Raw genomic sequence first — 22,543 nt, forward strand, 5'->3', positions numbered from 1 at the left:
ACAACCACATCTGCTCTTCCCTTGCCCACGCCCATCATCATGATGACAAGGTGTTTTTTCATTTTTCTCACTTTTAATATTGCTAACACTGTTTACCTTTCCACCAACCCAGGGAGAACATTAACATTCCAACTTTGTACTTTTGAAAGGAATAATTTCTTGTGAGTTAATAAAATAAAAAGTCACTATGACAGATAAATCACTGAGCACCATGGCCACTGCAGAGTTCTAAAAAATAGTGAAGTGCACTGAATTTATTCTGGAAGTAAATTTAAGAGTGGTCAATGAGGATGGCAAAATATTTATTTTATAAAAGCTTTAAAGGAAAACATATTTCTCTGTTGAGCAAATACCTTTAGGAATCACTGAATCATTTCAGTGTAAATTATAGTTTTAAAAGATACAAATTGAGGTTCAAAGACATAACTCTAAGAACAACAGATCCATGCTTATTCTTCATGTCCTTATCTTTTAAATAACATAGTCCTCTACAAAACCATTATGTTGCCTTTGAATATTTTTCAGGATCAGGTCAAGAATTTTTGAAATGCTTCAGATGGAGTTAGCAATCTTCATCTGATTAAATGAATTAGAATTTATACAATGAAAATTTTTGTTAAGATGAAAATGCCATTAATCTTATATGAAGAATCAATTTCAAAACATGTTAAGTAATTTTCTTCTTGCCTTTGGAGAAAACTACTCACTCGCCCACGTTCAGTTTCTAATAAAGCTCTAAGGGACAGTCACAGGCTGTTAACAATTCCCTGGAGTTTTTAGAATGAAAATTCCATGCGTTACAAAAAAAGTATAAATGGTAATTTTGCAGTTGGAGTCATTAGAAAGGCTCTTGAATAAATGTAGCCATGCACAGATTTTAAGGGGACAGAAAATTAGTATGTTTGTCTGAATTTAAATTTCTACCTGTAAAACTTGTATGAGAGAAGAAAACTTCATGAAAACAGATTGATATTCAATCTAAAGACAAAGACCCACTTATAGAATAGCAATTCCTAGTGTATACATTACTATATACACTCAACAGTGTTACTTATCAAATCAATTTAATGTGTGACCTTTCAGAAATTCCTTCTCTCTGATATTAACTTGTCACTATTATTCAATTCAATATCTTATTTATCTCCACAAATAGGGTACGTGTAAAAATGACTATAGACAAACATTCCATGGAATTGTGCATTTGAAAAAATAAATCAATATGTGGTGCTTATAAAGAAAATTAACTGACCTGTTGCATTTTTTTAATGCAATGCCTTATAAAAACCCTGCTTTGGGCAGAGGCAACTGAAAGGTACAATGACCTAATAGGCCATAATTGAGGAATCAACTCATTTGTGATGTTGAAAACAGTATGTTACATCTGGATACCCAGTCATCATCCAGAATTTTAAAAGCAAACTAAATTGGGCTGAAAATTGTGGCAGATCTGTTTCAGTAGAAGCTATTCTAATTATAAGTAGTATCACTGCTGCTCTGGGATTCTGGTTGTGTGGTCCTATCATATAAATTAACTGTTGTGGACGTTTTATTTTCTATGTAGGTAAAGATTATAAAAGGCTGAAATTCATTGCACTGTAACATGGAAATGGATGTGTCCATAGCTCAGTGTATAGCAGCTCTATTCTAAATTCTAAATTCTAAATTCATAGGAATAGGAAAGAAGGCTGTGAATTAACAAAATCCTAAAAATTAAAAAAAAATTAACTTATCTCTAACCTGAAACTGCTCTAGAATCCAAATCAACGGGGAGCAAATTGGGTCAAGTTTAGCAGAAATTAAAGACCAAAGAAATAAATGAAATAAAAGAAGAAATGAAATTTATTTCTTCTTCAACATTCTCATAGTTCAACTCAAGAGGACAGAGTCTTAGACTCAGTAGTATTCACCAAGCCATCAATAGCCAAGATGCATCATTTATAACACTCTATTCCCCCTGGTCATCTTTGCCAACCCCAAGCCTTACTGAAGAAATATGTGGGAAGAGTCCCTTGGCTGTGGGAGCACCATTTCCTAATGAATACTCCTATAATCTTAATTTACAAATCCCATCCTCCAGTCCTTGAGACTAGCAAATATGTAACATTATGTTAAAGAAATGAACAAAAAATAAAGAAAATGAAAAGCTAAAGAGCAAATAGCCTTTCTAAAAGTTACATATGTAAACAAAAGATCATGCAAATATTCTTCACAGACATCGCCACTGATCTTTTGAAATCTCCTTTTCTTTGGTAATCAATCGCTAAACCTCAAATGTTAAGTGTTGATGAAGAAAATCTCAAAATAATCTACCCAGGAAACTTAAAGCTAAGGTGGATATGGTTCCTACCAGAATCAGTAGAAATATCAACGTATCAGTCAGGAACCCTTGGTGAGTACATGTGAGAAAGACACTTGGACAACTTTAAAGGCGTCCTAATCTCTAACCTCCAGCAATTTTTGTTAGGAGTCTGGACCATAAAGGCAGATGCAGTTATTAAGTCATTTAAAGGTGGCAGTCTTTAAGTTAACAAAGTTTGAGAAATTCAAGATGCTTAATGGTTCAAAGACCGTGAGCAGTTTGGGCTCACATAGACATGAAGACAGCGAGTGACTGAGTGACACTCCATGGAAAGAAGGCAAATGTGGTGGGAAATAGAAGCCTGGTTAGGAGAAGGAGAAAGTAGGGCAGGGTGAGTGGCAGAGCTGGCTGAGAGGTGTTTTTGTGACACCCCTCTCCCCTCACTTTGTCTGGGACATTTTGTGCCCAGCTAAGGTGGACCTGGGGCCTGGGGCTCATCACCAATCCCAGAACAAGATGGCTTCACAGATGAATTCCACCAGACACACAAAGTATAATTAAACTACTCTTCTTAAATTTTTCCAAAAAAGTAGAAGAGAGAACACTTTCAAATTCATCTTATGAGAATAGCTTTGCTCTGATAACAAAACCAGACAACACCACAAGAAAACTACAGTCAATACCCCCAGTGAATATATATGAAGAAGTCCTCAACAAAATACTAACAAACTGAACACAACAGCTTGTTTAAAAGTTTAGATGCTGTGATCAAGCAGGATTTATCCCTGGGGGATGCACGAACAGTTCAAGGCCTGCAAATCAATCAATATAGTAGACCACATTCACAAAATTATATCAAAGACCACATGATCATCTCCGTAGAAGTAGAAAAAGCATTTGATAAAATTTAATATCTTTTCATGATAAAAACTCTTATACTAGGTGTAGAAGAAACTTACCCCCAAATAATAAAGGCCCCATGTGAAAGGACTCTACAGTGAAAAACTGAACCTTTCCTCTAAGATCAGGAATAAGACAAGAGTGCCCAGTCTCAGCCCTTGTACTCAATGAAGTCCTAGAGGCCCGAGTTAGCCATAGCAATTAGACATGGGGGGGGGGGGGGATGCATCTGAATAGGAAAGGTAAAGTAAAATGAGCAATTTGCAGATGACATAATCACATCTGTATAAAATTCTGGAGACCACACATATACAACATCTAGAACTGATAAACGATTCAGGAAAGTAGCAGGTTAGAAAGAGAAAACCATTATATTTCTATATACAACAAATAATACAAAAAAGAAATGAAGAAAATAATCCATTTACAATAATAACAAAAATAAAATAATACTTAGGATTAAACCTAACCAAAAGGGTGGAAGTCTTCTACTCTGAAACTTAGAGACAACCCACTCTTCCTTGAAGCTATTCTGCCATCTTTGCTCAAGAACCAGCAAAGGTTTTCCTTGACTATTCCATAAATCCAGAATTTCACCAAGTCAATATGTCATTTAACCTACCTCATTCTACATTGATGCGGAACTTGGACTCTCTGCCAATTTGTTCATCTGATTGCCATCACCCACACGGCCCCCTCTCCCTATTCACCCCTCACCCCTCCATGATCGGCATATCCTCCCTCATCAGCTCCACTCACCACACACCTCATTTGACCTATGGTGGCTTGGTCACATGGGATCGTGGGTGGAAGAAGATCACAGAAGGATCTGAGTAAGTATGTGAACCGAAGTTTATTCAAAACTAGTCTCCTCTTGGAACCTTCAGTGATAGCCAATTTCATTTATTTTATCCTCAATCTTTTTATACTTAATAAGCTCAATTTAAACAATAATGGCCTGATTCCATCATTTCTTTTGGAGTTACCTGAAATACCTCTCTCATGACTATTGAAAATCTGGAGGCTATCAAAGACCAAAAATAATTTTGGTTGGGTGTCAGTAAACACACATTGTCTCCCCTCCCTTACCTTCTGGTCAAGTTTCAAGTTCAGAAAGGTCAATCTGGAACTACTGCATACACTTCCAGCCCCTGAGTGGTATCGCTAAGACGTTGGCATTTCCTTTCACTCAGAGAAGGAAGTCAAAGGCAAGTCAATTCACGCCTTGCCATCTTCCTCCTCTGCACAAATCACAGGAAGGCCTGGATATAGGACGTATTGGTTGGCAATTATATAGTTATTGGTTGGGGATTATACAAAATCTTTTGGGTGACCTCTGACTAAATGATTCCTTGTCTGATGAACACGGGCAGGCAGCAGTCAGGGGAGTGTGTATATATTTATGTGTATGTGTGTGTGTGCACGTGTGTGTGTATGAGTGTGTGTGTGTAAATTTAAGTCTTAAAAATATCTCTTTTGCATCCAATAGTACGTCCTATAAAAGAAGTAGATGGGAACTAACAAAAGGATGTATGGCACATTATAAATTTTGTGTCACAATCACCTTTCCCTGGACAGTTGAAATAAATTAAGTCTGTTCCAAATCTTATACCTGTCTTTCTGCTTTAATCTCTACATTGATTTTTGACCAAACAGCCTCAGGACTTGAAATAATCAAATTGCACCAGACAAAACACAAATGACCTATTTTTCTCTCAGACTGTTTTTTTTAGATTCAGTCTTTACTTATAATAATTGAAAAAAGAATTAAGCCAAAGCATACAGTCAATAGCTGTCATCTTCATCAATTTTACTTTTCTACTAATGGATATAAGTCCAGTTGTTATTCTTGCAATCTGTCAATTGGATGTCAAAAAGCCATTTTGCAGCTGTTCAAAACTCATGGGCCCTTATAGTACACATCACTGTCACCTTCATTTCATTGGCAGATTTTTGAAATTGTTTATACTTTACACACACAAAAAGAGTTTTCTGCAAGAAACTTAGTCATATTTGGACAAATCAAAGACAGGTTTATTAATTAGTAAAAGTTAAATAACTATCTCCTAAAAATCTTTTACCTTCATTTTCTCTGTGATTTAAGATGTTTCTAATTACTTTTTCAGCCCACAATGGACAAGGCCTTATTTCCCATGTTTTTAAATGATTATGACTTTTTTTTTTTTCTGAATAGAACATTTTCTTGCCTTAGTCTTTAAGAAAAAGTTAGTATCTGTTTTCACTTTTTTTTCCTGGCCAGGTTCAAAAACTATTTCTGTAATGCAAGATTTTTTTAAGTAAGAACTATTTTCTATGTCTACAGAAATATGATCAACATTTAAAATGTGGAAGCTCTGCTCATTTTCCCTCTCCAAAATATTCTAACACCATTCTTTGACATTAAGTTCTAAATTCAATGTGTATCTCATGCCAGGCTTCCACCATCCTCGAGACGGACGGAGGAGGCTGGTGTGCTGCCTCTCAATAGATGAATGGATAAAGAAACTGTGGTACATATACACAATGGAATATTACTCAGCAATAAAAGAATAAAATTATGGCATTTGCAGATAAATGGATGGAGTTGGGGAATATCATGCTAAGCAAAGTAAGCCAATCCCAAAAAACCAAAGGCCAGATGTTTTCTCTGATAAGTGGATGCTAATTCACATGGGGGTGGGGCATGGGACAAGTGGAGAAATTGAATTGAACAAAGGGGTGGGTGGGAAGGGGAAAGGGCATGGGGATAGGAAAGATGGTGGAATGGGATGGTCATCATTACCCTAGGTACACGTATGACTGATTGCACAAATGGTGTGACCCTACTTTGTGTACAACCAGAGAAGTGAAACATTGTGCTCCATTTGTGGACAATGAACTGAAAAGCATTCTGCTGTCAGGTATAACTGATTAGAACAAATAAATAAATAAATAAACAGAGTGTCTGCATATGGAAATCCCCTCTCCTCCAGCCATTTCCTCATTGCAAGGGCCCCAGCAGGTGCAGTGGCTGAGGCTGTGGTTAATAGCCTTTCTCCTTGGGTTCCTTTTCAGGAAGGACTATCAGCCTGCAGTGTCATCTGAGGCCAAAGGCGTAGCCAAAGCCTAGGGAGCCTTGGCTCCAAATGTCCAAACACAAGCCAAGATCAAGAAACTGGCTTGTGTTACTTGATAGGAAAGAAAGCAAGGGACCACTCAGATGCAGACTCTGAAGGTCAGCTCAGGGAGCCTCAAGGTCAGGGTGCTTCTGTGCTCAGGTCTGAAACCAACTGAGAAAAGGCTCTGCTCTGGCCCAGCAGCAACCGCATGATTCCCCCAGCTCGTGCCTCTAGTCACCCAGAGACCAACTTACACGTGACCTAGCACTGTGTCCTTACTGCTGGGGTTACCGAGGGATGATACCACCCTATCACCTGCAACAAAAACATCAATAGAATCTGGTGAGGTAGGAGTAATGAGATTGAAACACAGGGCCCATAACATCACGCTTTTGGTTTTGATTTTCTTGATTTCAGGAACATGGCAGATAAAAAACTAGAAAAATGTTTTTTTTTTTATTGTACAATTTGTGCTGAACGGATTAGTGAGATAAAAAGATCCTGAATCCTAGAATAATGATAAATGTGCCCAAACTAAACCATTAAGAACACGATTGAACAGTAGCATCTCATTAAATGAATGCAGGCACCACAGAAAGAACAGCAGCAACCCATCCTCAGTGGTTGGCTTTTTCCCATTTTGCCCCTGGAAAACACGGCCCACTCACCGTCAGTGATGGTCAGTTTTGCCACGAAGGTTTCGTTTTCTCCTGAGCGGGCAGAGAAGCGGCAGCGGTACAGCCCGGAGTCCGAGGCGGTGGCGTTGGGGATGAGGATCCAGCTGCTCCTGCTGCCCTGGCTGCAGTTACTAAGGATTTGCCTGGGGTACTTTGAGGTGTAACTCCTCCCTTGGGACAAGTTGCAGCAGGTTAGGAGGTCTATCTGATAGGGCTGGATCTTTTCCCAGGTGACTTGATGCACCAGCCCATCCATCTGAAGCTGACAGTTGAGTGTGACATTTTTTCCAGATTCTGAGACGATGTGGTAATTCAATGGTGCATCTGTCTCAAAACTATCTGAAAAGAAGTAGCAAGTGATTAGACTTAGGTAGTCACATTGTTGGACTCAGAGGTGGAAGCCAGACAGAAAGTTCTATCAAAATGGTTGGCAATGTTATTTAATGGAGTTTCACCCTTGGTAAGTGATGACTTTATATTGCATTTTTGCAAGAAAAAGGAACTTCTTAAAGGCTGGTAGTCAGAAAAGAGGACTTGACATTCACACATAGTCTTGCAGTGTTTCTTGGTTAACCAGATAATGAGAAATATAACCCAAACTCCTGGCACTTTTCTCTTTAGTGATTTTATCATGAGTCTAAACTTCACAACACTCCTGTAGTCATGCGGAGCCAGTGACTCATGATCCGACTGTGAGTATCAAAATTTCCAGATTAGAGTCATACCAACTAGGCTTTTAGTGGTTATAAAAAAGGTACTAGAGGCTGGGGCTGTAGCTCAGCAGCAGAGCACTTGCCTAGCATGTGTGAAGCACTGGGTTTGATCCCTAGCACCACATAAGAATAAACAAATAAAATAAAGGCATTCTAGCCATCTACAACTACAAAAAAAAATTTTTTTAAAAAAGGTACTAAATCATTTTCATTGAATATATGCATAAACTCATTTTTTAGACATATATGCCTATCAAGTGCCTCAGTAGAGACTACACATGGAGTGAATTCCTGGTACTATGAAGTTCTCCAATATTCTCCCCACTCCCGAAACCATTTCTGGAATTTCCAGCACAAGCATTCAGGAACTGCCCCAAATACCTGAAGTAACAGGTCCTAGTGTGTTCTATGTACCCCATGGGGTTCCTGTGTCCCTTTTGGAAATCTGCAAAGTCAAACTTATTTTCAAAGTAATATTAAGATGTAATGGACTCTCTTCACTCTTGATCTCTCCCAAGTATACAGCAGATTCGGCCAGAGGCTCTGACCGCCCACGGATGTGTGCTTGAACGTGCATGTGTTTGGAATCGTGCTCAGCATTAACCTCCACCACTGCAGTATGATGGCTACAGCCTGTGTAAGCAAATGCTTTTTGGGTGGGTGCCTCAATAATTTTGAAGAGTGTAAAAGGGTCCTGAGACCAAGAAGGTTGTGAACCTAATGTAGAGAATGAACTGAAGGAATAATTTCTCAAAACCCTGGCAGGCAGAGCAGCAGCAGGCGCACCTGTTTGCAGGGATCACACCCTCCTTCCTCTGATGGCGCTACTGCTGCCGGCCCAGGGTTTTGACCTGACCTCTAACGGGGAAGGAGGCCTGAGCAGGGGTGAGGTCGCGGAGCTGGTGGGCAACAGAGGAAACGCAGAACCGAAGGTGTCTGTCATCTGTGTCACAATTGTGCTCTGCGTGGCCAGAAGCCTCTATCTGACTTACAACAGGAACAACAACCGAGGAGCGATGGGTGGAAGGAGATAAAAAGGAAGAGAAGAAGACAAGGACGCAGCACAGTTAGAGATGTGGGCTCCCCTCCTGCCGCCTCTGCCTGGAGTGGCTGGGATCCCAGGCATGGGCCAAGGGGCCGCCATGTGAGAGCCTCGGAGAAGGAATGTGTGACACACAGTAAGATGTACTATCTGACACTTCACTACCTTTACGCTAAATGAGAACACTGTGCGTACCACAGGTCACTCCCACTGAGAGTCAGCTTCAGCCAGTGGTTCCAGGTGTCAGAACGTCAAGAGAAGCCGCAACCCTCAGTTTTTCAGTTTGTGACCGTGCAACTGTTCACCCGAGTTAACACTTCACCCACATGACAAGCACATCGAAACGCTTCATCTGAAGTTTTAAACCAACACAAGAAAAGGGAAGAAAAAGGTGGAGAGGGAGAAAATTTATTTAAAAATGGGGAAAAGAACAAGAAAGTTAAAGCTCAAAGAAAGGAAAAGGGAAATAAAAATTAAGGTGAGGGAAGAAAGAGAGGAGAGAAAAGGAAGGAACGAGGGGCAACAGAAAGACAGCTGAGTCGGACACCAGCACCCCATGCTGGGGAATGAGAGGACACACGGGAAATGGCGGTGTGTCCGCAAGCCCCGCTGGAGCCTGGGAGTAAGCGGCCCACAGGTCCTCGGTGCGGATTTGCTGTTTGACTTCAGGGCTCTCTCTCACAACTGCTTTTCTTCTTCCCTCTGGATGCTTCTCTCTTCCTACGCAGGAGCCATCTTCACCCGCCTCTCTCACAAACCTGCTCCCACAAAGCTACGCCACACCTGTTGACTCAGGTACAAAGTGGGGTCCTCCTTAGGAACATCTGCATTTTCACAGAGGATGAATCCATAAAGCAATGGGGATCCCCAGTGACACGGATCCAGGCCTTGGGGACACAGATGGAGGTGGCCCTGTGAGAGCAGGGTGCAGGGAGGTCACAGCACAGGCTCTGTATAAGGACCCAGGCCCACTTATTCACAGACTGACACTAGGCTTGAAGACACAGGACAGGCAGTGGGTTTGGAAGAACAGAGTGGTCCCCATGGTCCCTTCCGGATGACCTGAGGGACAGAGTGGTGGTGGCAGATGAACAGCAAGACCCACGGAGGCCTGCAGAATCTGCCTTGCCTCAGATGTGGCTTGTGGCTTCTCGGGTGACCTGCTCCTCCTGCGTGGCCAGATGGAAGGCTACCCAAGGATGACACCGAACATAACAACCAGGAAGCCCCCCCCACAAACAAGGCCATCACCCTGACACACTGGGAGTTCAAAAGTGAGTCCATCCAAATCAGGGACCCAACTATCCTAGTGAAGAGGGAAGGAGGAGGTGGATTCTAATGTAATGCTGAAAACAGAAATGAAAGTAACAACTCCAGTTTACTCCACACCTACATTCAGCTGTGTGGACCGGGTTATTTTTACATGAGTTTATTGCAGGGCGACATCCTGAAGCACTCTGTACCATGCATGTGACTTTTCTGGCATGACAATCCATCATTCCTAAAGTCATTTCAGTGCTTCGTTCCCTTCCTCAAGCACCACTCAGTCCTAGGAGTCCACACGTTCCTGGTCACACCTGCGCCTCATGCCTCAGCCCTTGTGCACTTGCAATCCTGCTGCCTCAGACTCCTGAATCTCTGGAATTACAGAGACGTACCACTGTGCCAGGCCGAGCCAGGCCTTTTTACAGTTCTCTTTTCTTAACACTGAGAGCCATGCTTCACCTGGAGTAGAGGAGAACTCAATATTTTTTGAATAAAGAATTAATTTGCACTTTCACTCTGTAGGCAGTATTCTGTGTCTTTGGGTGGATGGAGGGTATTTACATCCAGAATAACTATAAATATTAAAATTGTGTTTTAAATGGTATTTGCAATGCCAGAGTGAATTCACAGCTATGTTCTAAGCAGAGGTCGCCAGTACGTGTAGATTCAGAAAAAGACACCCATGTTTCCACAGAGCCACCTTGTAAGGAGCAGTCTCACCAACATGATCCAACTGCATGCTGATCAAGTCCTGAAGTCTAACTACCAGTTTACAGAGAGCAGAGAAACGTGCAGAATGACCCATGGGAAAGCAGTGTGTGGGAATATGAAAACCTGAAACAAAAGATGAGGGAGAAGGGAGGGAGGGAACTAAAGGGGAGAGACGTACCAACCAGTTCCAGTGCATGGAGTTGAAAAACGGACGCTGGGAGGACGACTGGAGGTGTGCGGTGGAGGTTCAGTATGTAATAAGAACTGAGTAAGAGGAGGTTTGAGATACAGGCAATCACATGGGTCCCAACTTGACGGTTCACCTAGACGGCGCACGGGAGTTCACGATGCTCTTCTTTCCACATGGGTGCATGATTGTCATTTCCATAATAAAAGATGTAATAGCTGCACCGTCAGGTCTGGGAAGCCGGGGACTAAGCTGTTGTACACACCTTCACCCATGGCCACGGCTCATGCTCAAAACAATATAATCAGGTGATATAGGCTGGGACTGGAGGGCTGGGGATATGGCTCAGTTGGTAGAGTGCTTACCTCGCGTGCCCAAAGCCCTGGGTTCAATCCCCAGCACCACCAGGAAAAAAAAAAAAAAAGGGACTGGTTCACGGGTGGAAAACAGAACTTTAACTTTTCCAAGGTGCAGTGCTGGCAAACAGCAGAACCCCAAACCAGGTGAACACGTTGGGTCTCAGAGCCCCACGGTTTCCACGCCAGAACCACCCCAGTCCCTGTGGAAGCCTCCCATCGTCTTTAGCCTCTACCTCTGAGCGGACTGATGCTTCTTCACCTCTGAGTAGGGTCTCTCTCCAGCCCTGAGAATCCACTTGGGACCCTATGGTGCCATCCACCCCCTTTCTCCTCCCCTTTTCATTGACTTTCTGGAAGGAGTGGGTTCTTGCCCTGGCTCTGCCCCTCGGTTCTCACTAGGACCTCATGCAATCTAGCACCCATCTGACCGTTCGCCAACACTCCAGATGTCCCCAAGTCCTTGGCCCTGAGCACCAGCTGTGTGGCCCTCCTGAAAACCGTCCACCCACCCTTGGTTTTGGTGACAGAGGCTTTCCTGTCCCTCTCCCCTCCTCTGGCCTCCCTGCACTGCCTCTTGAGTACTTCCTTGACTGGTCTTTTTCAGTGCGGCCATGCCCCAGGGTCACCTTGCCCTCTACCTCCACACACCATCCTTGGGTGACCCTATCTACTTTCACTTGTCACCACTTCTCCTGTGCAGGTGAAGTGCAAATCTCTAATTCCCTCTCTGACAGGCCTCTCCAGAGCTTCTGAAACAAGAACAAGAACATGTTCTTATGAAGTTCAAACCAGACTACAAGTGGAACAGCTCAGAATTGCCCTGAGCCTTCTGTGGGAGCGCTGTTACTGTACCAGCCCACTTGGAGTGATAATGATAACAGAGGCTTCATGTGTTCCCAGCCGTGCCCAGAGGATGAAGATGCTCAGGTGAGAACCTTTCCAAAAACTCTTAAGAATGACCCATACAAATGCATAATAAAATGTTGACTGCATAGTGATTAATTATAATGCATAATGATTAAGGAAGCATTCTAAAATGACCTGTGACAGAGCTCTCAAAAATAAGCAGGCAAATAAAAAAATAAACACACTAATTTCCAGTTACAAGCAGGGTCCAGAGCATGGAGAAGGGGCACTTTTGGAGCTCACAGGCCATGCAGTACGGAGGCTGTGCTGAGGGCAGCCTAAATTTTTCCAGAATTGCTTTGACTCCCTCAGAGTTCTTCCTATGACAGACCAAAGGGAAGAAGTCAGTCAGCGGCAGCACCAAGCAGAACAAAATGGGAACAAATCAGAGCCTGTAACCTTCAGTAGGTTGGCCCGCGACCAGGAAGCCGTGCCACGCACGTGCTGACTGCTAAGAACTCCCTGTGACGCACTCATGCTAAACACAGGAGGCAGAGATAGTGTCAGATGGCTAGGTGTCCATCAGCAGATGAGTGGATAAGAAAAGGGGGCATAGATACACAATGGATGATATTTCTCTAAAAAGCCGCAGCGTTCCATGATGACCAAATTGGGGGATGAGTTGAACATGTCCCCACATACACATGGCACACCCCAGTTTCTGGAAATAGGGCTGTTGTAATTGTTAAGATGAGGTCATGCTGGCGTGGGGGGCCCTAATCCGAGGTGCCTGGTCTCCTAGTAAAAAGAGAGACTTCAGCTGGGCACAGAGGCACATACTTGTAATCCCAGCGGTTTGGGAGGCTAAGACAGAAGGGTTGCGAGTTCTAAGCCAGCGTCAACAACTTAGTGAGGCACTTAGCAACTCAGCAAGACCCTGGACCTAAATAAAATATATATTTTTAAAAAAAGGTCTGGGACGTGGTTCAGTGATTGAGCACCCTGGGTTCAATTCTCAGTTCCAAAAAAAAGCACAGGGGCAGGGCACAGGGAAAAGGCCATGAGAAGATGAAGGCAGAGACTGGAGGTGCTTCTGTCTACATCCAGCAAATGCCAAAGATTACCAGCACCTGGCAGAAGCAGAGAAAGTCCTGGGACAACCCTCCCCTTGACTCTGCCTTAGCCTCCAGAACTGCCGGACAGTGTATCTCTGCTTTGTGCACCACCCAGATGGTGACGCCTTGTCACGGCCATCCAGGCGTCAGGACTTCACCCTCTGAGGATGGTCCAGGTTCACGTTTCAGGATGTCTGGGGGCTCCAATCAGCAGCAGCAAGTCCGCCCTGCTAGGAGAATCAGCAGTCCCCTGTCATGTGCTGCCGTCCCCATCCTTCATGTAGAGTGCAGATAAAAGGTAAAGGAACTAAACAAGATAAAACAGCTAAAGCGTTGCTTGCCTGAAAGGCACAGATAAACCTGGAAGGATGAAAGCACAGTCTCGAGATAAAGCAGCCTGACGAAGCTGCCACAAGGGCAGGCCAGGCAGGGACATTTGTCTAAATGAAAGAAAGTAACTAGAATCAGGAGGGCCGTCCCGGATGCCAACGCAGAGACTCAGCCCCAAACCTGCATACACAGTGGAGATGTGCAGTGTGTCCATCACGCCACACACCTGTCTACGCACCAAAGAGCAAGTGACTCGCACGCAGCCTGGGCAGATTCATGATTCCCGGCACCTGCCACTCCAGGGCACTGCCCACGCTGTTTCCTAAGCCAGCTCCCGGGGCTCCCGACACTTGGGATCTTCTCACTGTAACTTCTGTTCAGGTTCTAGTTGTGCAAAAAGTCAGTTTCGGTCTTTCTGCCCTGGCACAATTAGAGCAACGCTTTTGATTGAAGCCAGTACCATAAAGTTGCTAAAGCACATGAAAGAAAGTCTGACTTTTGAGCAATTCTGAGGTTTTCCCAACCAGAAAAACAACTAATGAATCGGATGTATGAATTTTAAATAGTGCATTTCTGAGGTCTTATAAAGCTAAAAGATGACAATACAGCCCAAGACTATTGATTTTTTTTCCCTACCAAATTCTTACCAGCAGGGCCCCCAGATAATGCAGACTTTCTGCATAGTAAGTTCTTAATGGAAAAAGATACCTTGAGTAAGAGTCTCTAATCATCCCCAGGAGAGGGTAGACTACTTCCCCGAAGACTACATTAAGCAGGTTATCTCAGACACTTAGAAGACATTTTCAATGCATTTTAAAAGTAAAACAAACTTTGAAATTAGTCCTTACTATGAGCCAGCATGACATGTGCTACCCCAGCTGATCTCCACAGATCAGTCACCATCTGGTGAATGGCAGAGATGTTCACACCTAGGCAGGGGGTTGCAGGGCCACAGGAACCAGTCCTGCCATCACTGACACCCACAAAGCGGCTGAGACATACCCAGAGGTTTCTTTTCCCCTGTAGTGGGGCTGGATTTCACAGAAGCAAAATAGTCTCCAAGGAAGCCCCAGTTCCTAGGTATCTTCTGTTCTGATAACCTAAATCCTACACTTAGAAACTGCTCTCTGTCTTTGTCCTTGCTGACATGCACACAACAATTTCCGTTCCAGGCAGGTACCGACACATTTGTGTGATGTCGTGCATTTGACTGTTTTCCAAGTGGAAGGACAGGAAGCCTCCCGGTGAGTGTGCGCAGGGCAACAGGCCGACAAGCTGGGTGTGCCTGTGACCTGGGTGGGGAGACTCAGGCAGGAGGATGGATCACAAGCAGCAGCAGTGAGATCTCATCTCTTGGCCTTCCTCTTCCCTTCCTTCCACATTCATACACTCATTCGTTCCCAAAGATCTCAGTAGTTATTGAAATTAAAACAAATCAGGAAAAAAAATCTGAGTTAGGGAAGAGACCCCAGTGTGGAGGTTGGGATAAAGATGACAATTTCCAGAAGAATGAAGTGTCAGGAGCACCACCGAGCTTCCAGGACTTCCCCGCAGAGGTGCTGGAGTCCACAGAGACCCCAGAATAGGCTTCTGTGAGTTCCGCAGGGTGGCCATGCTGACCAGGGCTCAGCAACCACTAGCAAAGGTTCTCTGGCCAAACAGAAGTATTTTCCAGAAACAACTCTGCTTAGGCCCCTGAACTCAAGACACCCGATTACCTCTGTGCATGGAGCACATCCAGTCCAAGTTCAATTCCCTTCCTCTTTGCACATTTCCTGCCCATGTCACTGTTCATTTTATAACTACTTTGTCATATTTCTTTCGTATTTCCAGTTGGAAATACGAGAGAGAACAAACAGAGAACAAATAGGTAGCATTTCTGATGAAATTTGAAAAATGATGAAGGCATCAGTATGATGTCAAAATGAGAAGACAAAGAAGTGACACACATATCCATAAGGTGTGCACACACATAGGTGTGGGCTTGCACACGTCAGCTTCCATGGAAACAAATGATTTCGTAAAGTTATCACACTGTTCTCCAGGACTCATGAATCTTACCAATCTGATGGCTAACTAATTACTTTTACTCAAAATTAACACTGAGTTAAACTAATTTTTCCTGAAATTTCTGCAACAATTTCTGAAAAATTCTGCAAAAAGAACACACAAGAAATATAAGAAAGGGAGCAGAAGACCCTCTGGTCTCACTGAGCATTGCATAGATCTCCAGTCAGGAATACAGAGAACACTTAACGAAAAGCAAGCTAAAAATTCACCCTTAGAGCACTCTCCCTGGACATATGGATAGGCGCCCACTTCACTTAGCAAAGCATTTGGTGCTGAACAGGCCAGAGGTAGGAAAGGCCAGGATTTCTTGGGAAGAGGCTTAGCTTTCCATATAACATGTGTGCTCCTTGTAGGGGAAAAAGAAAGGATGAATGGGAAGAATTGGAAGGTCAGAACCTAGCTTGGGGTTTCCTAATGAGCCCCCAAATACCCTGCACCACAGGGAGCCCAGCAGCACCGAGAGGAGGCTGGGCTTCATGGGAACACTGAGCAGGTGCTCCCAGGGCTACCTGGACACCCCGGGATCCCTTCATCCTTCTCTGGCACCCCAGCTTCTCTTGCTCTCTCCCAACTGCTAGCACCTGCTGTGTCTGTTGGAAGACCCCCTGAGGCTGAAGGAACCTACCTTTCCCAGTCATCTACACACCCACAGAGACCTGACCCCGCGACTGGCAGGAGCAGGGTTCCCTCCCCTCATCAGGACACTCTCAAAGTCCTCTGCCTGAACCCCCATCAGGCTAAAGTTCACCAACCTGAACTTGGCTTAATTCCAGGCCGGCCCCATCTCCTTCCCTTTCATACTGGTGACCCTCGTGGATTTTCCTGAGAATACTCCCTAAAACATACTTTCCCCATTTATCCTACAAAGCCCTGTTTCTGGAGAATGCAGTTCAAGGCAGACACGGTGCTGGAACTTTACCAGTTTTACCTGGAACTGAGCACTGCACCATGCCTTACTGTCAGACCTGGAGGGGAGGCTCCCAAGGCCTCCAGTCATCCTCAGGATAACACGGTGGAGTCAGCTGAGATCTCCCTCTTTGCTTCGGTCTGACCCATTAGTCTCCAAGGCTTTGCTGGTCTCAATTCTCTCCCTGGCTCTGCCCAGAGCCGTTTCTCTGCCACTGAGCCCAATAGCCTTCATTTTCTTTTCACACTTTTCTATAACTGTTGTGTAAGAAATGACCACACTTGCAAAATATAAACTGCTGTGTTGTCTAAATTTTTGTAGATTTTTTGCTTTTCTTAATTATCATGAGCTTTTCGCAAGCAAAAATAATTTCTAAAATATGCGTTCGTAGGTTTATACTTCACCATGTTCTGGAGGTTTCCATGTGGTCATGCCATAAATTGTGCTTCTTTTAACCTCAGGAAAAAGCTTACATTAACCTTTGCATATAGGGTATGATCAATAACAACTTGTTAACTCCATTTATTTCATCTGCAGGAATTAAAAGCAATATCAGAGAGATCTGCAGAGGAGAAAGTATGACTTCTAATCCAAAAGGAATGAAAACATGAGAGTTGTAAGCCATTTCCTTTAAGGACGATTGAAATGGTTATCTAAATGAATGCTCTAATTCTAGCCCTTTCCCCCTCCAATCCACATTGCAACCAAAACTATATGGTTGAAATGTGCATCAGATCCTGACACATCTTTATTTAAAAGTTCCTTGCTCCCCGCTGCTACTCCAGAACAAAGCACGTGTTCTTTAGCAAAAACGTTTTGTGCTTCTCCTCCTTCCTTTTTGCCAGCCTTGTCTCCTCCTAGAAGCTACCACGTACTGCAGTTTCCCTCTGCCGATAGCCCTCCTGTACTCCTGTCTCCTCGCCCCAGGAAGATTGCTCTTTACCTGTAAACTCAACTGTGATTGCGCCTCCGTGGACGAATATTCTATTACTCATCCCAAGGTAGGCTAACTACTCCCTCCTCGGTTTTACTTCTAGACCTGCTACAAATAAATGTTTTATTTGTTGCCATTTCTCCTTGGCCTTGGATATTGAGTCCCTGGGGGCAGCACCCCCAGTCCTAGCAATACCGAGCACTTTCAGTTTTGTGGAAAGGTGGCGGAGGAATCACCTCCCAAGAGGACATCATATGGAGTTCAGTGGGTGAGACCAGGTTCTGCAGGAGTTCAGAGCTTCATTCCCAGGTTTGCCACAGGGAAACACACCCAGAAACTGTCCCTCCTGATACCGCGTCCCTTGGAGCACCAGCCAGCACCACAGTATTTATGGCTTTAATACCTTCACTACAAAAGCTCCAGGTGCTGTTCAAACCACAGAAAGATGGACAATATTTCTCACAACTCTCGGAGGGAGGAGAGGCTGAAGTTATTTAGTTCAAGCTATAATGAAGTTAAAATGAAAAATACAACAATATTGAAAAACCAGTGTGAATGTGACTCTGGTAGGGATAGCTATGATCATCAATCTGTCCAGCAGGGAAGCCATCAAGGAAAGAGCAGCAAGAAGAAACAAGCAAGCAGGAGTGTCCACGTCTCTTATCCTGAGTTTAAAAGGACATTGTGTGTGTGTGTCTGTGTGTGTGTGTGTGTGTGTGTGTGTGTGTGTGTGAGAGAGAGAGAGAGAGAGAGAAGGGGAAGACGGCAGTAAAATAAAAGGAAATAATATGTTTATTCAGCATTCAATTTCTGTTCTTTATACATTAGAGGAAAGGTCTACAAATCAATCCTAGGAAGCAATACTTTTCAATAAAGCATTATATATGTGAAGATGGCTATCAAGCATTAGTTGAAATAGTGAATACTGGAAATAATCTAAATGTCCAGCAATGTAATAAGGTTAAGTGAATTATGAGGAATAAAGATGTCAGTGTGTCAACACTGGGAATTTTTATGATATAATATACAGAAAAAATTATCCATGGTATCTATTATGCTTTGCCTAATGCCAAAATATGTGTGCCTCTGAATAAGAGTTGAATGGGAAATGACATAGAAGGGAGTCCGAAACATTGTCACTTAATTTTTACACTCTTTAATATATAATCAGATCTGCCCATACAGCCAGATAGATAGGTCATAATTATATTAAACTAAGAACCTTTGCCCACCCAAAAGATGTCTCTAATCCTATTTGGGCTGTGACCTTAACTTTTTGTTCAACTGAGTTCAACAAACTCTTCGTTTTCTTGAAGCCACTCAAAGTGCTTCTTAATTTCTTCACTTTAACATAAAACGGTGAAGCCCTATTATGGGAAGGATGTTGTCCAAATCTAGAGACACAATCAGTGATGCTGAAGAGAGGGACCGGCTCTTTTCCAATGCAGCCCATTCCGGGCTTTCTGGGTATTCATAAGCACATCTTCTTCCTCTGTAATCCAAGACAGGGTAAATAAAACTGCATACATTTTGTGACCGAGATGTCTAGACCATGAACTTCTTTAAATTTTTGGACATAAAGCTCCTCCCCCCGAGGGCTGGAATGCATGTCACCCCATTGCTGAGGTCTCAGCTCCCACACTCCGTAAGAGACAGGATCCTCACCTGATGCTGCTCACTATCTGCCTGTCACTGAGCGCACACTCTGCATGTGCTGTTTTAACATGGACACTTACATTGTCGCATTGTTTTATGAAACAGGCCAGAGAAGACTCAGACTGTGCCCCTAGCCACTGGTGAGAAACGCAGTCTCTGTCTGTGTCCCCCAAGCCCCAGGTGGGACATAGCACAAGCAGCTGGGAGCTAGAGGGCATTTAGGGGACAGATGGATTTGTTACTTCTTCCTAACTAGAGTGAGGTTATCCCAGACTTAAATGTCGCTTCTCTTGTTATACATAGAGGCAGCAGGAAAGACCACCCTGGGCGGGGGGCGGTGGCTGCCCCCGGCACCAGCAGCAGATGGAGGTCCAAGGAGGGTGGAGCGTGCCATCCTCCTCGCTCCCAACCGGCCTGCAGGCAGCCACCAGCAGCCTCTCCCCTGGACCTGCAGGGCATCTTTCCTGGCTCCACCCCGACCTTCATGAAGACAGGGGAGGAGGAGAGGCATCCTGAGAGTATCAGGGATAGCTAGGGGGAAATAAGGATCACGGGATGTTTTAGAAAACGGGCTGTCAGGGCTTGGAAAACAAAGCAAGTCCTTAATTGAGGAGATAAATGCTCCTCAGGGATTTGTTACTGTCACAGATCACAGACAGGATGATTTGGCAATTTCTGTTGCTCATTTCTCACTGTGGGAAAGGACTGGTTTGGCCACAAAGGGAAAACAAAATAAACGCTTTACTTTCTAAAATGTGGTACTTTTATCAAAGCAAGAACTGCCAGAAGCAACTCCAGAGTTTCATTAATCTACGTTTATGCAGTAGAGTGTGAATCGTTGTTTAAAGCACATAGCTTTAGAGTAAACTTAGTAAATCTATTAAGGCAGATTGCATCCACCATTTAAATTCTGACCATGGGTTAAGCACCAGTGGCAGTTGAGGAAAGGTGATGGAGGTCATTTTGCAAACAAGAGCTCATGGACAGGCAGCAGCTGCTTTGGGTAGAGAATCTACCCAGGGCTCAGGTGTCCTAATCCATATCCAGCCAGCATGCTATCAAGCAAGGGACAGCCAAAGACAGATGGGAGAAATCTCAGACAGGCTAGAAGAACTGGAAAATTACAGACCACCACAAATGAAATATATATTACATCAGGAAGTGAGGATCTCTGGGTCTGATATTCTACTTTTCTATACAATATTCCTTGTAATGCATGCAAAACAGCCCTGGGACCCTTAGCAAGTTCTGAGTTTTCTGAGAGCTTCTTTGATTGCATCCATTGGCCATTTGAGGAAGAACAGAGGAGACTTCACTCAAGTTTTTAGCACCACCAGAAAAGAAACTTATAATGTATCCCCTATGCCAGTAAATCCACTGTGATCTTGGGCCAAGGAGAGAATATTTCTTTTCAGAGTTGACTTGAACCTGTGGTTGGCAGTTCTTTGCTAAGGCTCTGCCAGATTCCAATTTTCTCACTGAAGAGCTACAGAGTTCAGTGTTTTTTGCCAAGTCCTGAAGATTGCTCTTTTAGAAAAGCATTTCTACTGGAAGAAATTGGAAAAAGAAGAAAGGGCAAGACAGAGCTGACTTCTGGCCCTTCTTCTAATTGAGGATGACAACCAAAACCATTTCAGGTTCATTCAGCTGTCACTCTGTCTCTCCCAACAAAACAGAAACTCCTTGCTCTGAGGAAACTAGCACAGCATCAACTGAAGGCCTACGCTATTTATGATAATAGTCTGAGTTCTGAGCCAAACCTAACAGCCCTCAAAGGAAGTATAAATAATAATGAAAAAGGTCCTGACTCATCTGAAAGAAAATGATATGAGAAAAAGTCCACAAAATGATTTTAAACAGTGTTCACATATCCTGACCATTCCAGGAATTCTCCTGTTGAGTTTAAATCAAGGGAAGATTTCACTCTGCAGAACTGGCACTTGCCACCAGGAGCGGTTCATTTCAGAAAGAGCATCGTTTGTGACGACACCCTTCAAGGCACTGGGGTTTCCAGCTGGGTGGTTGGTTCACAGGGATCCTGAGGTGGACGACTTTTCCTCTTCGTTTTGCCTTCTCACGTACTAGTGCTGACATTGACACGTTAAAATACACACCATCTCAACACCAGTGGCTGCCTTCTTATCTCTTCTGTATATCATGCTTAGATCACATACTTACTCTTTTGACATTATGTGAGTAGCTAGTTTTCTTCTCTGTGAATAGGAGTTCAGAACAGTTAACGGGACTTACACAATAGTTACCATGAAAGAGAACTGGATCTGATAGGGTTGAGAACTGCTACCACTTGCTTTTAATTTATTAGTAGAAAAAGCTAAAATATACAGAAATGCGTGGACATTTTAGTAATTGATCAAAAAGTCCATATAATGTATTTTTAATCTGATGAATGAATCCAATGGTAATGCAACTAACCCCAAATCCCTGGGTCCTTTTTGTGGTGCTGTGGCTTTCCCTTTGCTAGAACCCATCTAAGAGCCACATTAAAACTGTAAACAGTAGAAGCAAAGAAGAAATAAATAAAAGCTACAGATTTTTTTTCCCCGAGATTACAGTTAGTCAGAGCTAGACAAATCTGCCTCCTATGAATCAATAAGTCCTATCTAGGGCTACATGCCATTTTTTTAAATGAAGAAACTAATTGAAATGGTTCCTTTTGAATATTTAAACTCAATGTTTGCCATTCTCCCTGGCTCTTTTATCTCACTGCAAATTCTTTCTCTAAATTAGGAATGACTTCCATTTCCTTTCCACCGTCCACACTTCCCTTCAAAGTCTGCAATTTAATGTCCACCTCCATAATTTTAAATATTTTAAAGTCATCATTTTACACTCTCTGTTTTCCTCTAAAATTGCCTTCAGTAATGGCTTCCTAACTCCATTATCTTGGAATTACATTTATCACATTTATGGGTTTGCCTTTTAAAAGCAAAACAAAACAAAAAGCCATAAAATTGGGGGATTTGAGCCTAATCGCAGGATGTGTCCAGCCAGTCCAGCGATTACAAATACACCCTGATGTGCTTCAATCGAGGTGAGGTTTATCACAGTAGGCCGTTCCAGTGCAGAAGCTTATTGCTATAGAATAATAGGAGAACAAAGCATCTTTGCAATTGTGTTCAACAGCAAAAACAATTTACTCACTGGTCTAAATTAGGCATCTAAGTGATGCATAGAAATAAATCACCCGTGGCTCCAACAAGCAGGGATAACACCAAGATGGTGATTGGTGATTTCCTTGCAAAATACACTCACAAAACTACAAGCCTGGCTGCATGTTGGAAGAAAGGATTAATTTGGCACATAGCTACTTTAAAAATCACGTAAGACAAACAAAACAAAGCCAATGTTAAATAATAGAATTTAAGAGTATGCCAGCCCTAGGGAATAATTTAGTATGACGTGCACCATCTGT

General features: G+C 43.3%; 1 protein-coding gene across 2 annotated transcripts in view; it reads right to left on the minus strand.

The window, feature by feature from the left end:
- Positions 1-22,543, minus strand: part of CD226 (CD226 molecule) — a 68,733-nt gene that overhangs the window by 17,217 nt on the left and 28,973 nt on the right. The window contains exon 4 of one of the 2 annotated variants that reach the window (XM_081262850.1): positions 6,966-7,313. In XM_081262850.1, the coding sequence (XP_081118976.1) occupies positions 6,966-7,313 (348 nt within the window). The remainder of the gene's footprint in view (positions 1-6,965; positions 7,314-22,543) is intronic. The other variant, XM_081262851.1, reaches the window with a different exon arrangement.

This window comes from Spermophilus citellus (assembly GCF_964194105.1).
Source record: "Spermophilus citellus genome assembly, chromosome: 12".
NCBI lineage: Eukaryota > Metazoa > Chordata > Mammalia > Rodentia > Sciuridae > Spermophilus > Spermophilus citellus.